This window comes from Episyrphus balteatus, chromosome 2 (assembly GCF_945859705.1).
Source record: "Episyrphus balteatus chromosome 2, idEpiBalt1.1, whole genome shotgun sequence".
Classification (NCBI taxonomy): Eukaryota; Metazoa; Arthropoda; class Insecta; order Diptera; family Syrphidae; genus Episyrphus; species Episyrphus balteatus.
In genome coordinates this window covers 84116824-84131219 of record NC_079135.1, presented here as the reverse complement: position 1 = coordinate 84131219, position 14396 = coordinate 84116824, and the positions used below count along the sequence as shown (strand labels likewise).

At 29.0% G+C, this 14396-nt stretch overlaps 1 protein-coding gene across 2 annotated transcripts; it reads left to right on the top strand.

The window, feature by feature from the left end:
• Positions 1-2027: 2027 nt before the first annotated feature.
• On the top strand, positions 2028-8943 carry LOC129908509 (aminoacylase-1-like). 2 transcript variants are annotated; one of them, XM_055985059.1, is made up of 7 exons: positions 2028-2309; positions 5948-6292; positions 6364-6510; positions 6574-6857; positions 6915-7048; positions 7450-7510; positions 8697-8813. In XM_055985059.1, exons 1-7 carry the CDS (start codon positions 2216-2218, stop codon positions 8706-8708), a joined length of 1077 nt encoding a protein of 358 aa, XP_055841034.1. In that variant the 5' UTR covers positions 2028-2215; the 3' UTR covers positions 8709-8813. The 2 variants fall into 2 exon arrangements, with proteins under 2 accessions (XP_055841034.1, XP_055841033.1); XM_055985058.1 differs by having other exon boundaries at positions 2029-2309; positions 8709-8943.
• Positions 8944-14396: the final 5453 nt, after the last annotated feature.

Here is a 14396-nt window from a genome sequence, read left to right as displayed (position 1 = left end):
GGGAAGAAAATACTGGTTCAAAATAGGAGTTTTAACGAAACTTTACAAAAACTACATTTAGTTGAAAGCCATAAGGACTCGGGATAAACAAGTTACCAAATTCTGAGAGCCTAAAAGATCTGCTTTTACCATATTTTGTTTAGATCACTTATTTTTGGAACACTCTTGTGTTATATGAAAAAAAATCTTATATTTAAAAAATGGTAAGTCATTCTTAAAAATGTATTCATCGACAGAGAAAACCTAAATTAAAAAACCTTGTTTAAAAGTTTGTTGAATTTTTTTTTAGACCCAGAAATGTATTAAATTATTTCAAAAACTTTTCTATTTAAAAACTTAAATTTTATAAAAACAGAAAAAAAACTACGAATGTACATTTGCCTCCACTTGCGAGGCCGAGGAAGATCAGCTAAGACAAAAATAGGTACATTAGGGTGGGTCAAAAAAATCGAAAGATACGAATATCTTCTAAACGGTTAAAGCAATCAATTTGATGCCAAGGAATTTTTTGTAGAACGTTTAAGCCCTTAAAAGAATATATCTTGCTAAATTGAAAATACTGAATTTTCAGTGAACTGGAAAATTTTTAAAAAAATAAAATGTTTTTATAATTTTTTTTAACTTTGACCTCTAATATCTTTAGAATGGTTAGATTAATGAAAAAAGTTAACAAGACCTTTTTTGTGGAGCAATCAATTTCCAAAAAGAATATGTCTTGCGCGTTTAATTATTATAATTTTTCAATTTGTTACAAAATTAAGAACAAAAAACGAATTTTTAAAGATTTTTTCGATTTTTGGACCTCAAATATCTATTAAACGGTTAGATAAACGAAAAAAGTGTAAAAGGACTTTTTTGTAGAGCGTTCAATTTCCTACAAGAATATGAAAAGAAATTTGCTAAAAAGTCAATTAACAAAAAAATTATTTTTTTTTTTAGTAGAAGCTTGATGTAAAAATGGAAAATTGCAAAGCGGAGGACCTTCCCATTAATATAAAGAGCTCATATTTGGTGTGTATATTCTAGAGGTGTTTAGCAATCGATTTTTCGGAGTACCAAACCAAAAAAAGAATTTCGATTTTTTTGACCCACCCTAAGGTACATACATATTAAATTAAGATCAAATACACATTTCAAATATTTTTTTGAAGTTGGAGCTAAAATATTTCAAAATAATCTAGTGTATCTTTTCTTGGCGTCAAATATTTTTGACAAAAGTTATTTTCAAAAGCCAAAAAAATTATCGTTATCATTTGCGAAGTTTTAAAAGTTTGTTTTTTTTTTTTGCTTTTAATTTATAAAAACTTGTCGCGTTTAACATAAACAAATTTTATTGCGGTCAATTGCAATAGATACTTATCTATCAGCCCTATTCTGCTGTTCCCGTGAATCTCAGATCCGATTCACACATTCGGTTCACTTTAACTCTACCTTGCCATTCTGCTATCCATCGGGTAAACTGCATTATCATCCCTCAATTTGACGTACAGGTGAACGTCAAATTTAAAAAAAAATGGCGACGAAGTAAATTGAAAGGAAAAAAAAATTTTTTGTTTGTGTTTATTTGCATAGAAAAAATAAAAACAGCCGACTAAATGTTAAGAAATAATTAAAAATTTATGAAAAGTGGCATTTTGCTTAATTTCAACTACGGTGAATTTATTTTTACAACCAAAAGTGACAGATCCGCAACATTTTTTATGCGGATTGCAAATGTATGGAGCAAGTTCATTCACGTGATTAGTGGAATACTGAACAACATTACCGATATTACCGACGTGAGTTTGGATTCCCCCCGATGAATAGCAGAATGGTAATTGGTGAATATTTAGCGATTTTTCCCCCCGATGGATAGCAGAATAGGGCTGTATATCTTAAACCACATAAACCTTACTTAAATTAAACGTTCTACAAGTTCATAACCAGTCATTTTATCAGATTAAACGCATGCAGTTTTAAATTTTTCTCTATTTAAATACAAAAAAAAAATGAGAAGCTAACAACCATTTACACTTTGTAGCTTCTGTTTCTGAAATTATATCCGCTCGTCAGTGATCTATCAAGTTTCATTTCAATTTCAGTTCAGCGTTAAACACCTAATGTGAAACACCTCGAAACGATCTTCCTCTCGCTGTTATCAATATCAAAATATCTATACACAATCAAATCAAACAAAATAAAAATATAAAAAGAAAAAAAAAAGAAAAAACAAAAAATGAGTAAAATAAGTGTGTGGGAGCAAAACGAAGAAATTAACTACTTTCGTGAATATTTAAGAATTCCAAGTGTTCATCCAAATATAAATTATGGCAAGTTGATGAATTGAATTAAGTTCAAGTTAATTCATAAATACGTATACATATATTCTTTTTGCAATCCTAAAGTTAAATTGTTTAGTTCCGGCTAGCAGTGAACAGGGTGTTTTTATTAAAACCATCAATTTTGAATTCTAAAATATACCTATATAAAAGTAAATTTGTCCAAGTTTTTAAAATGTTTTTCAACATTAATGGTTTTGAATAGACAAAAATATGTTGAACACTTGTAAGACTCACAACTTATACTAATATAAAAACATAAAACATCGAGATTCTTATGTAGATATACAAAAAAAATAGTTGCAAAACTTATAAATAAATGTTTTAAAACTTCCTTATACAAAATCATGTTTAAATCGACTGAGACTTCAGAAGAAAAAATTTGAAAGCGCCATTTTCTAAGAGTGTCGGAAGGAAAGTACATATGTGATGATTTAACATTACTAAAGTTCAATTTACTATCGTTTAAAGAATTGCAATCAATTAAAACTAAATTTATTATTCTCCAGTAGTTGGCCGGTTTTTATCAAAAAGTTTGAATTTATTGGGCGTGTTGCTAAAGTAACATTGATAAAGTAGACGGAATAACGTTGAGGAAAATTAATTAGTTTTTAATTCATTGCATTATTATGAAAAATGATTTATTTACAATTAGTCCTGATTTTTCAATAGTTTCATTGTCTTGCTTTTAAGTTTAAAACACATGTTTCCGTTATCGTTCTTGTTAACTTTCTTGCACATGTTATTATTCTGGCCGTAATTATTCTTCGTACACAAAAATGCTGTTTTCCATTTCCTTAAAATATGATCAGCAGTGTTGTGATTTCACATGAACAAGATTTTACCCGGAAAAATTAAATTTCACCTTTTCCCTATTATGAGTAGGTGTACCTACAGGGCGAAAAGTTGTTCACGTCCCGAAAACTCCTCCTATTTTGATCAATCAAAAACTGTTTTCTCACTTAAACTTTGGCGAAGGACAAAAAACCGCATTTAAGGCAAAAATAGCTCGCAATGAATAGTGGAATACCGAAAAACATTACCGATATTACCGACGTGAGCTTGGATTCCCCCCGATGAATAGCAGAATGGTAATTGGTAAATATTTAGATATTATTCCTCCAGATGGATAGCAGAATAGGGCTGTATTTAAGAACTTTGTGCACACATGTTCAAAAAATTTTGTCCCCAGGTACTACCTTATCAAAACGACTACGAAACCTTTTTAAACCAAAATATGAGTCTTTATATTTAAAAGAGGTATAAGTCCATGTAAAAAAACGACTAAATTGACTTTCAAAATAACCACACTTGAACCGATTTTTCGATATTTGCATTGTAAATTGGCCTATATTTTGTTGAAATTAGATTCTAGATACTAGGCTTGTGTAGTTCGCGAACGAACTAGTGAACTTAGTTCACTTACTTAGTTCAATTTAGTTCGCGAATAGCGAAAAAGATTTGCTTCAACAAACTAAACAGCAACCTAGAGCAGTCGTAATATGACATTACAAAACAGCTTGCGCTCACTTAACATTATCATTTTTTTTTATATATTTTTTGGATGAAAGGAAGTCCCATTTCAAATGTGGTCCTTGTCTCCTAGTCTTATACGACGACAGAGCACTTTTAACCCGACAGACGTTTAAAGAAGGGGTGCAGAAACCAAAGTGCATATGAAATTGCATTCAATTCTTTGTTGAGCGAAATCAGTTCTTCTGCTCTACCTCAAGATTTAGATGTAGGTAAAACAAAAGTCGCTTGCGCCAGTATCAGCGTTTCTTCTTCAAGCACCACTTACTCTAATTTCTGAGCAAGAACAAAAAACAAGTAGCATCTTGGTCCCTACATTACTATGATTTTGATTTAATGAAAGCAAAACGTACTTCTTCTAGACTTTCGCCAGGGACCAGAAAGCTCAACAAGTATTATGAATGAAATTAAGATTTTTTATAGAAAATAAAATATGTACATATCTGTTATGGTTATCTTTAGGTTGTATTTGTTTTATTATGTAGAATGCGTTAATTTTACATATATGTGGATACAATTTGTACAAACTAATTTTTTTTTTTAATTCTAACAAAACCGGAGTGATTAAAATAAATTGAACTAAAATGAACTACTTCAGAACTAGTTCAGTAGCGTGATTTGTACTAAAGTGATCGATCACTCAAATGAACTAAAGTGCCCAACTCTACTAGTATAAAAGCAAGGTAGAGGCTTTTTGATAGAGTTGAGCATTTGAATTTAATACCTGAAGCTTCCTAAATATGGAATCTACTTTAAATTGGAAGACATGTTAAGTCAAATGTATGCTGATTTGCTAACAATATTGTAAGGTTTAAGTTAAAATTTAAATTTTTAGGCAAATAACAACAAACACAAATTCAGTTTTTCTTCAGCAACAAAGCCGTATATCAGAGACATACGAATAGGTATACTTTTTCTCAACACTTAGTATTAAAAAAACAAGATACGCTTTCATTTATTATTGTTTGAGATAGAATTTGATAAAAGTGTGATTCATTTACAGTTTTGATTATTTTCAAATTTATACGTAGGCAGGTTTGTTGAGATAAAGCCAGAACGCATTATCTTAGTTATTGAATTGAGATTCTGTTATCCCTTTTAAAACGGGATGTGCAATATTTCAAGGACTCTGTTATGACTTGGAACGAGTCGAAGTTTTGTCTTTAGTCGAACAATTTATGAATACCTAACTACTTTGAACTTTTACATCTACTTCACAATATGTTTTGGTATTGAAATTTACAAATGATCCAGTACCTATCACTTTTCCGGAAGGTTCTACAGGAAAACCTTCGCCTCATCAGAACTTCTTTAGAGCCTTAACATTTAAATGAAGGCCATCGGTATCTTAGTCTGTGATATTTCTAACTAGTAATTTGTTTGGAGCAGCAGAATATAATGTAACTTTCTTTAAAAAAAAGAGAGAATCTTTAAATACAAAGGGCAATACATTCGATGTTCGTTGATTCTTGATAATAAAAGTGCATCCCTCAAAATCGTTTAAATGTCATACAAAAATAGTTGTACACACTTAATCAAACAATGCACTCTGTTTCCCAATGGATGCGTGCTCTCGGGTTATGGAAAAAACCCAACAAATGCCCACACACTACAGATATAATAGTGAAAAGAGGGAAAGTGTAATAAAATTTGTATTCCACACTTTACACAATACAGCGATGCCAACTGAACTGAATTTTTTAACATTATTGTTTTGTAGTATTTTTTTTTTCAAAAACTGGGATGAAATTCTCTAAAAACATTTTTATCTTCTGAAAGGCAAACCCTAAAACTATTCAATAAAACAGCAGCTCGAATTTCAATTGAAAAGTTGATAAAAATCGATCCTTTCTCTTATTTCAAACTTCAATCTAAAAGCTTTAATAAATAAATATCAAGCCTTCCTTATATTACTAGGTTTAGTCAAATGAAAATTTTAATGATTTTAAGCCGTGAAACATCACTCTTTCCAAAAATAATAAGATACTTTAAAACTCTCACATTTTTTAAGTTTTTTGAAAATGTTGCTTTCGTTATCTGGGACTAGGAGTCTGATGACCATAAATAAACTAAAAAATTGTCTCTTTGATTTTTAGCACCCTGTATTGAATTTTTGAAAAGACAAGCTGCCGATCTGAATCTTCCTCTAAAAATATACTACCCAGTAAATCCAGAAAATCCTGTTGTAGCAATAACATGGACCGGAACTCAACCCGATTTACCAGCTGTTGTTTTAAATTCACACATGGATGTTGTGCCTGTGTTCGAAGAAAATTGGACACATCCTCCATTTGGGGCGGAAATGGATGAAGAAGGTAGAATTTTCGCCCGAGGCACACAAGATATGAAATGTGTGGGAATGCAATATTTGTCAGCAATCCGGGCTCTAAAAAAAGAAGGCAAATCCTTCAAACGTACAATTCATCTTACTTTTGTTGCAGGTTTGTGGCAATTATTTCCACTGTTTTAAAACTTATTTCATGAATAAAAATTGATATTTTTATATTTTCAGATGAGGAATTAGGTGGAGGCCGTGGCATGAAACCGTTTGTTCTAACTGACGATTTCAAAAATTTGAATGTTGGCTTTTCTCTAGATGAAGGCATTGCAGCTCCTGGTGAAGTTTATCCAGTTTTCTATGCAGAGCGCGCTATTTGGAGTACTTAAACTAGATTTTTCAGGAAATCTTCATTTTCTCAAGTTTCAATTACTTATTTTTTAGGAATTTTCTTCAAAATAAGTGGAACTACTGGACATGGATCACTATTGCACAAATATACAGCTGGAGAAAAACTTCAATATTTGGTTAACAAAATGATGGGACTTCGAGCACAGGAAGTGTTGCGTTTGGAGAAGAACCCAAACCTTAAAGTTGGTGATGTAACAACAGTAAATTTAACTCGTATCAGTGGAGGTGTTCAAACAAATGTTGTTCCAGCACTATTAACAATTGGTTTTGATGTTCGTCTTGCCATTAATGTGGATCATGTTGTTTTTGAAAATCAAGTAAGATTTAAACATATTACACATTATAAAGACAATACAAATTATGTTTGATATTAGTTACTTCAATGGTGTGAAGAGGCGGGTGGTGGCATCACAATTGAATATGAAACAAAGAGACCCTTTGTTGAACCAACAAAAACTGACGACAGTAACCCGTATTGGAAGGCATTTAAAAGTGCTATTGACGAGCTGTAAGTAACTGATTTTATGTGTAGGTACATTCATCAGACAACCTTAAGGTCAAAACAATAAGTGCCAGTTGTACAAACGCGGATCAGCCTTGGTTCAAGAATTTTACTCACCGATTTCGGCGGTTTAGCTGACGGTCAACTTCGGTTCAAGCATGAATGTGGCTATTTTTACATATATATGGATCTTGAACTAGTGCTAAACTTTAGGCTTACTACCGATTTCAGAAGATAAAAGTTGTTGATCCACGGGTTAATTATTTGTAAAACTGGCCCTAAGAAACAAATTAACATTTGAGCTTAAAACTTTCTGAAAAGCCTAAATGTTTGGTTCAAAACAAAAATTGAATTTTTTACAATCACACAAGAAAAATATTTATGTTCCCATTTTCTTTATTTAAAAGCGACCTTAAAATTGAACTTGAGGTTTTCCCCGGAGGAACGGATAGCCGATATATTCGACAGGTAAGTTTACTTCACGTTTTTTACTTTTGTAACTAAAAAATAGAATAAAGTAAAATGTCGGTGTTTTTTAATAGTTAACTTTATGTCTTTTAACTTAGTCATATCTAATATGTCACGTTTGCTATGTTAAAACTTTGTTGGTTTATTTAGAAAAGGTATTGAACTGGTTAACATACTCCAAATAGAATAAGTAACGATTTTTACTAACCAGGCAGGGTACACAAAAAGTTCGATGCTTATCACTGCCTTTTTCAGACTTATTACAGAATTTCACCCAAAATTATTTATTTATTTATGTTTTATTTTTTATTATTTTAAAACTCAGCGTTTTAACCAAGTTTAAAAAAATAAACAAAATGTAGGTATGCCTGTATGTACCTTTCTTATATAAAAAAGAAAAACACCCAATTGACCAAAAATTCCGAGGTTTAGCCTTCTTTTTCGCCTCTTTTGATTGAACTGAAAGGATTTTCCCTCCATTGGATAGCAGAATAGTGTTGTTATTTTAGATTCCGCAATCTCTCAAAGGAGTTTGCCTAGGTTAGGTATAACTTTTTAAACTGAATTCATAAAATCTCATATAGAATTGTGTCAAAGTTGTATGTTGATTGGAGCAAAATTGACGAAGTTTTGAATATTTTTATACTACTTTACTTATGAACGTTTTATACCAAAACCTTAAACTTTAAAGCGTTTTCCCCACAACTCGCTATTTCGAAGTTGTCACCGTTCATGACTCACTCAAAAACTACTGCGACCCAATACTTTTGAAATTTTGAACACTATTTCTGTAAAATTTACGAGAAAAAAAAGTAACGCTGGAGAGCTTTTTTCAAAATATTTATACTAATATTTTGTATTTTGCAATTGCGTTTTACCTAACAAGTTATGAGGGGCACCGCATTTCTATTTTTTTCGGAGACACGTCAAAATAATTGCTGCTATTGCCGTATTTTTTTTATTAATTCTACGATCAAATACCCCCCCCCCCCCTTTCCAATTAAGTCAAACCTATCCATAACAAGCTTGACAGGTATAACTTAGAACTAAAAGCGTTTTTGTTCAAGTGGCGCCCAGTGCGGCGACTACCTAAATATTTTGTATTTTGTTCAATCTAAATGCTACAAATTATTTTCTTAGTTTTTAACCCGTTTAGTTTTCTGGTATTCAATATAAAATATTAAACTTCAATTTTTAGGTGGGCATTCCAGCTTTAGGATTTTCTCCAATGAATCATACACCAGTGCTCCTTCACGACAACGATGAGTTCCTCAAAGCGGATACTTACCTCAGAGGTGTGGAAATCTATAAAACAATCATTCCAAAACTAGCAAATGTTTAAGAAAGAAACTAAACCATTAATAAAATCAACACAATGCGTTATTGTTTTGTAATTAAAAAATCGTTTCTTTCGGTATATTTTCTGTTTTTTTTTTTTAAGTATACATCTAAAATAAAAAATATTTTACTCATATTATCGTTTTTTTTTGTTGTTTTATTTCATTTTTTTTTTTGTCTCAATTTGGTTAATATATTTTTTTTCGTATAGTACCATTTCTATTGTTGATTGATGTAGACAAAAATACTTAAAAAAAAAAGTATAAAATAAAAAAGAAATAAAAATAAATAATATTGTTTGTTGTATAGTATACCTAATAAATTTTAGAAATAAAATAAATAAATATGTCACTTTAGTAATTCCGTGGTATTGTTTGTTTGTTTTTTTTTTTGTTTTATATATTTTTTGTTTATTTTATTTGTAATTTTATTTTTAATCGAAAAAATATAAACCCTAGTATTTTCATTGTTTTTTTTTTTTTTTTAATTATTATTTTGTTATATTTGGTTTTGAACTTCGAGTTTATTAAATGTTTTTTTTTTTTTTACAATTTTGTTTTAAATATATGTATTTTTGTATTTGTTAAGATAATATATAATGTGGTACAAAATGAGAGCAGATATTTTTTGTTTTCGTTTTTTTTTCTTACTTTTTAAATTATATTTTATATTCATTACCATTTATTGTTGACTTAAGCTTTGAATCATAGTATTTTTCTTTTTGTTAATCTTTTTGTTATCTCATGAGAACAAAGATTCCTTTTTTATAATTTTATTATTATTATATTTTCTGTTTAGATTTCATTCATGTGGTAAAAATCGTTTAGTTTATTTCACATTTTTAGTTGATGGTTGGTAGTTTATATTTTTTTATAATTAGTGTTTATGTTTTTTTTTTTTTTACAATATACAGAGATTACTAAGATTAGTGTTAGTTTTAAATATATGTTTTTTTTTTCTTTTTTTCACTAAGGTAATTAAAAAAACAAAAGAAACTAAAAATCTTTTAAATTTGCTGAAGTTGTACAGTGTGGTTTTTTTGTGATTACACACATCTAAAAAAATGTTTTTATATTGTTCAACGTTAAATTAAAAACATGCCAGTTAAAACATACATTATGTATGTATTAGGGATCTCGGATATTTCAACGTGCCAGCCTAAATAAAATTCACCGGAAAATCCTTTCAGTGGTCTTTGAACGGAGCTTCACTTACAGTAAGGATTTCAGGTCAGCTCCTTTCTCAAAACTGGATCCCTCTTAAATGTGAACTTTATTTTGTTGTTGGTTTATTATTTTTCTTAATGCATAATTAGATTTTTTTTTTAAATTAAGACTAAACATTTAGTCAAGTTCCGGTTCCCTGCTTGGTAAGCTATCATAAATAAGCCTTCCAATTTAGGCAATTTTATTGTAAAGTTAAAAATTTCCGAATGGAAATTAAGTGAAATTAAGTAAAACGATTCAGAGAGATTTTTCTTGACTAGCTTTCCAATCACAAACGTTACCGACTCAATAGTCAGTTAAGTTTCGAGTTTCAGAAAATTACGTTGACTAATATTATTAAGTCCCTAATGTTTCCTGAACCATTGCCTCAATTATAAGCATTTGTTTTGACAGGTTCCCATTGTTACATACAAATATTGGGTCATTGGGCCGCATTTCTTCATAACTTCTTCTTATTAAAAAATTTCGTCTTACGAGACATTGAAAAATTATATAAGTCAAGCTAGACTGTAGACTGGACCCTTGGTATAAGACAAAGTAATATCATGCGCAAGTTGTCAGGTTAAAGAAAGAAAGATGACTTCCTTAGTTTTTGACAGCTGCGTTATTGAAATTGTTCTTGTTTGTCTTGGAGACTGTTGTTCTTTTGACTTTAAAAAATCAAACGTCATAAACTTATGACCCCATTTTGCAAATTTTGCACAGATGCACAGAATTCAACCGCTTAGAGGCATGGGTTAGAATTATGTTAGAGACCTAAAACTTTGGAAATATTTTCTTGTATTTATTTCCAACCATATAAGCCATCGCGAGCAAACAAATTTCAATTTTTTTTTAAATAACGACGAAATATAGGAAATAAAAGTCATATTTTCATATATTTTGAACTTAAAATTTGAATAACTTCAGTGGTGTTCACTCTATGAAAAAATGTCATGAAGACTTTTTTGTAGAGCGCTCACTTTACTATAAAAATCATATTTCAGTTAGTTTTTACAATGCTTTTTTGTAAAACTATACAAATAAGAAAAAGGACAAATTGTTTTCCCATGTTATTTATATGGAAAATAGAAAATCAGAAATAGGCACCTCTAAATATTAATTTTAAGAGCATCTTTTGAGACTTTTACCTTCATATTTTCGAAAATATTAAGCCTGTTTTTTATTTGAAAAAGAAAAGTTGCCTCAAAATGACACAGCCTAATGAGTATTTATATTGACAAATTTTGCGGTTGTTCAAATTGAAAAGTTGTAGAAATATATCAATAGCTTTTTTGCAGGAAACCCACTTAAATGACAGACATACATAATGCATAGTCTTTTTTTAGATTCGTATGCTATTAGTTAATGACTCTAACAGCCATATTATTCACTAGTTTAAAAAATACATCTGGATGTAAAATTGTCAAATATCAAAAATAAATCCAAATCCAAATGGAAAAATCTCGTATGAAATTATACGAATCTTGCTTCGATAAACAAAATCAGATAAAATCGGTTCATTGATTCTGAGGATCTGAATTTCAGGTTTTATTTAGTAAAATATTCACTTTTAGCGCAATTTTGTTTACAAAATTAAACTAATGATGAGATCTAGAAGCATTTTACTACTCGATCATCTTGTTAATTAGTTCGCTGTTATCAAAAATAAGCTTATATTTGACTAAAGCACTTCTTATTCCGAACCATTTATATAAATAAACATACGTCATTGACATGTTTTTATTTAACCTTGTACAAATAATATTCTTTTGTTCATAAAAAATATTCAATACAAAAATATTTAAAAAAAAGAAAGTTAAAGATACAATTTTCAAATAAAGTATTCCTATCCAAGTGAACCGCACTGTAGGTGATATAAAATTATAAAATAACAATGCAAATTATACTTGTCTCGTGTTTCATTTATAACACATACCTACAAATAATTGTGAGTTACAAAAATTTATGAAAATGTTTAAATTTTGTGTTTTAGATCACACTGGAAGACTTACACAAAATTTAAAAATTTTCAAAAAAAAAATTGTTTAACTAAACAATTATTTGAAAGTTTGTATGAAATATGGCACAAGGTTTTTTTTTTGTTTTATTATGTTTTTTTTTTTTACTTTTAATTTATTAATTAAGTGTGGAAACTATGTTTTGTATGCATTCTACGAAATGTATGTTTGGGGGTGATTATTATTTATTTGTTTTTGTTTTTTTTTTAGTATTTTGTGTAATTTTAATAATAATTTTTTTATGTTTAAAATATTATTTTTACTCAAATTGTATTAAGTGAAAAAATACCTAATCGTTTGTTTATATACTTCGGTTCATTTTCTTTGTTTATTAATTCATTTTGTTTTTCATTTTTGTTGGTTTTAGATTTTGTTGTTGTTGTTCAGTAAAATTTATTTTGAGACGACTTTTGTAAAATATAGTTTAATTAGATGTTGTTTGTAAAATAAATTGTTATTGGTATTTTTTTTTTTTTTTTTTTTTTGTTTAATCGGCATCTAAAGTCTTTTTTATTTTCTTTTGTGGTACAATGTATATCTCATCAAAAAATAAAAAAAAGTAAAAGACAGCAACTTAAAACTCCTGTTAATAAGAAAAAGTTTTTTGGTTGTTGTTTCTGTTTTTTTTAAACTTTATTAATGTTTTTGTTTTACTGTTTTTGGCAACAATCTTGTTTTTCTCTCTCATGTATTTTTTTTTTTAATTAACCTGTTTTTATATTTTTTTTATTTATTTATTTATATAATTTTAGTTCAGTTCTATTGGTTGTCTTGATTTTATATATGAGTGTATTTTTTTTATTTTCATTTCGTTTTATATAATGTTAATTACTTTTTTTACTGCAGATTTTGTTGTTGTTGGTTGTTGTTTGAATATATTACTATTGCGTTATTATTATGAAAAAAAAAAATTGTACAAACGAAAACAAGAGCTTAATGACGAGTGCAATATAATATTTTATATAACATGTAATGTTTACATTCTTAAATTGTAAGTGATATTTTTTTTTTAAATAATGGTAAGAGGACAATTATATTAATAAAACAAAAAGATGTAAATTTATTATGTTTTTAAATGAACCAATGTATTACAAAATGCTGTTTTTTTTTTAATATTTTAACTTATGCATATTTATTTATAATTATTTTTTTAATTTTAAGGATGTTTTCTCGCGGGTTCTTAGTCCAACTTTTTACAGGTTTTGAATAAATTTGTTTCTCATCACACTATTTCCTTATGAAGACATTTTAAAATGCTTGGTTTCTTTTTTTTTTTTTTTGAGACTGGGACTTGTTTTTCCAGATGATTGCTTGGTAGGAGAATAAACATACATATTACAAATCCCATAATCGGTACGAATAAGGTTCGATGTAAAACATTTTGCAAAGTGTTTCACACATTTAGCAAAGATGTCCCAATTTTGTCTTAACATTCTAATTATAATGCCTATTTTGTGCCATTCTTTTTGTTAATTAATGGAAAAGAGCACTTTTTTTTGAAAAAATACGCAAAAACAAAACTATTTCAGGTCCATAGAAAAATTGTCTTCTTGTTACACCCAAAACTAAAAATATCTTACACCCGAAAAGATTTTGTGGTTATTGTTTTTGGTTTTAAAATCAAACAGTGGGAGTTTTCTCTCTATACTTTCAACACTACTAAAACAGAAATATTTTACTTAGTTTAGTCAAATTTGGCCTTAGAAGCTTGTAAACTCTTTAGTTGAAAGAGAAATATACAAAAAAGCACACGGAACGAGTCCTTTTTATCAGTATCTCCTTCATTTCGTATAATATAAAAAATCATTACTTTGTCAAAGGATAATACATAAACATTCAAAGTCATGGTTTCCTTAAGGATAAGTTACCAAAAAACATCAATTCATGGGTACAATTTGAAACGATCGAATTGGAAGTGCATTTCATAGATAAACAATGTAAAAAAAAAAATGTTCAGCTCATGAAGAAACAAGGAATCCGAAAAGTTCTGTAATATTATTACCAAAAACGACTTTCTTAGGACATTGTCACAGTTGCAGAACAATAATAGTTATTGTAGAAACATCCTAACAGCTCGTATGGAAGAAATCCTATCATAATCATACGCTAGGGTCAACCCCTTCAGAGTCAATCGATATACTCACATCCCTCGACATTTAGAGCAACAAAATTAGCTACTCGAATTCCAACAACCTCAAAGTGGATCAGCAATCATATTGACCACACTACACTAACATTCTAAATAACTTCAGGGGCCAAATTGCGGCAAACGTTCGTTAACGTATGGTCGCTATAAGTCCCTATCATTTTCTACTGATTAAA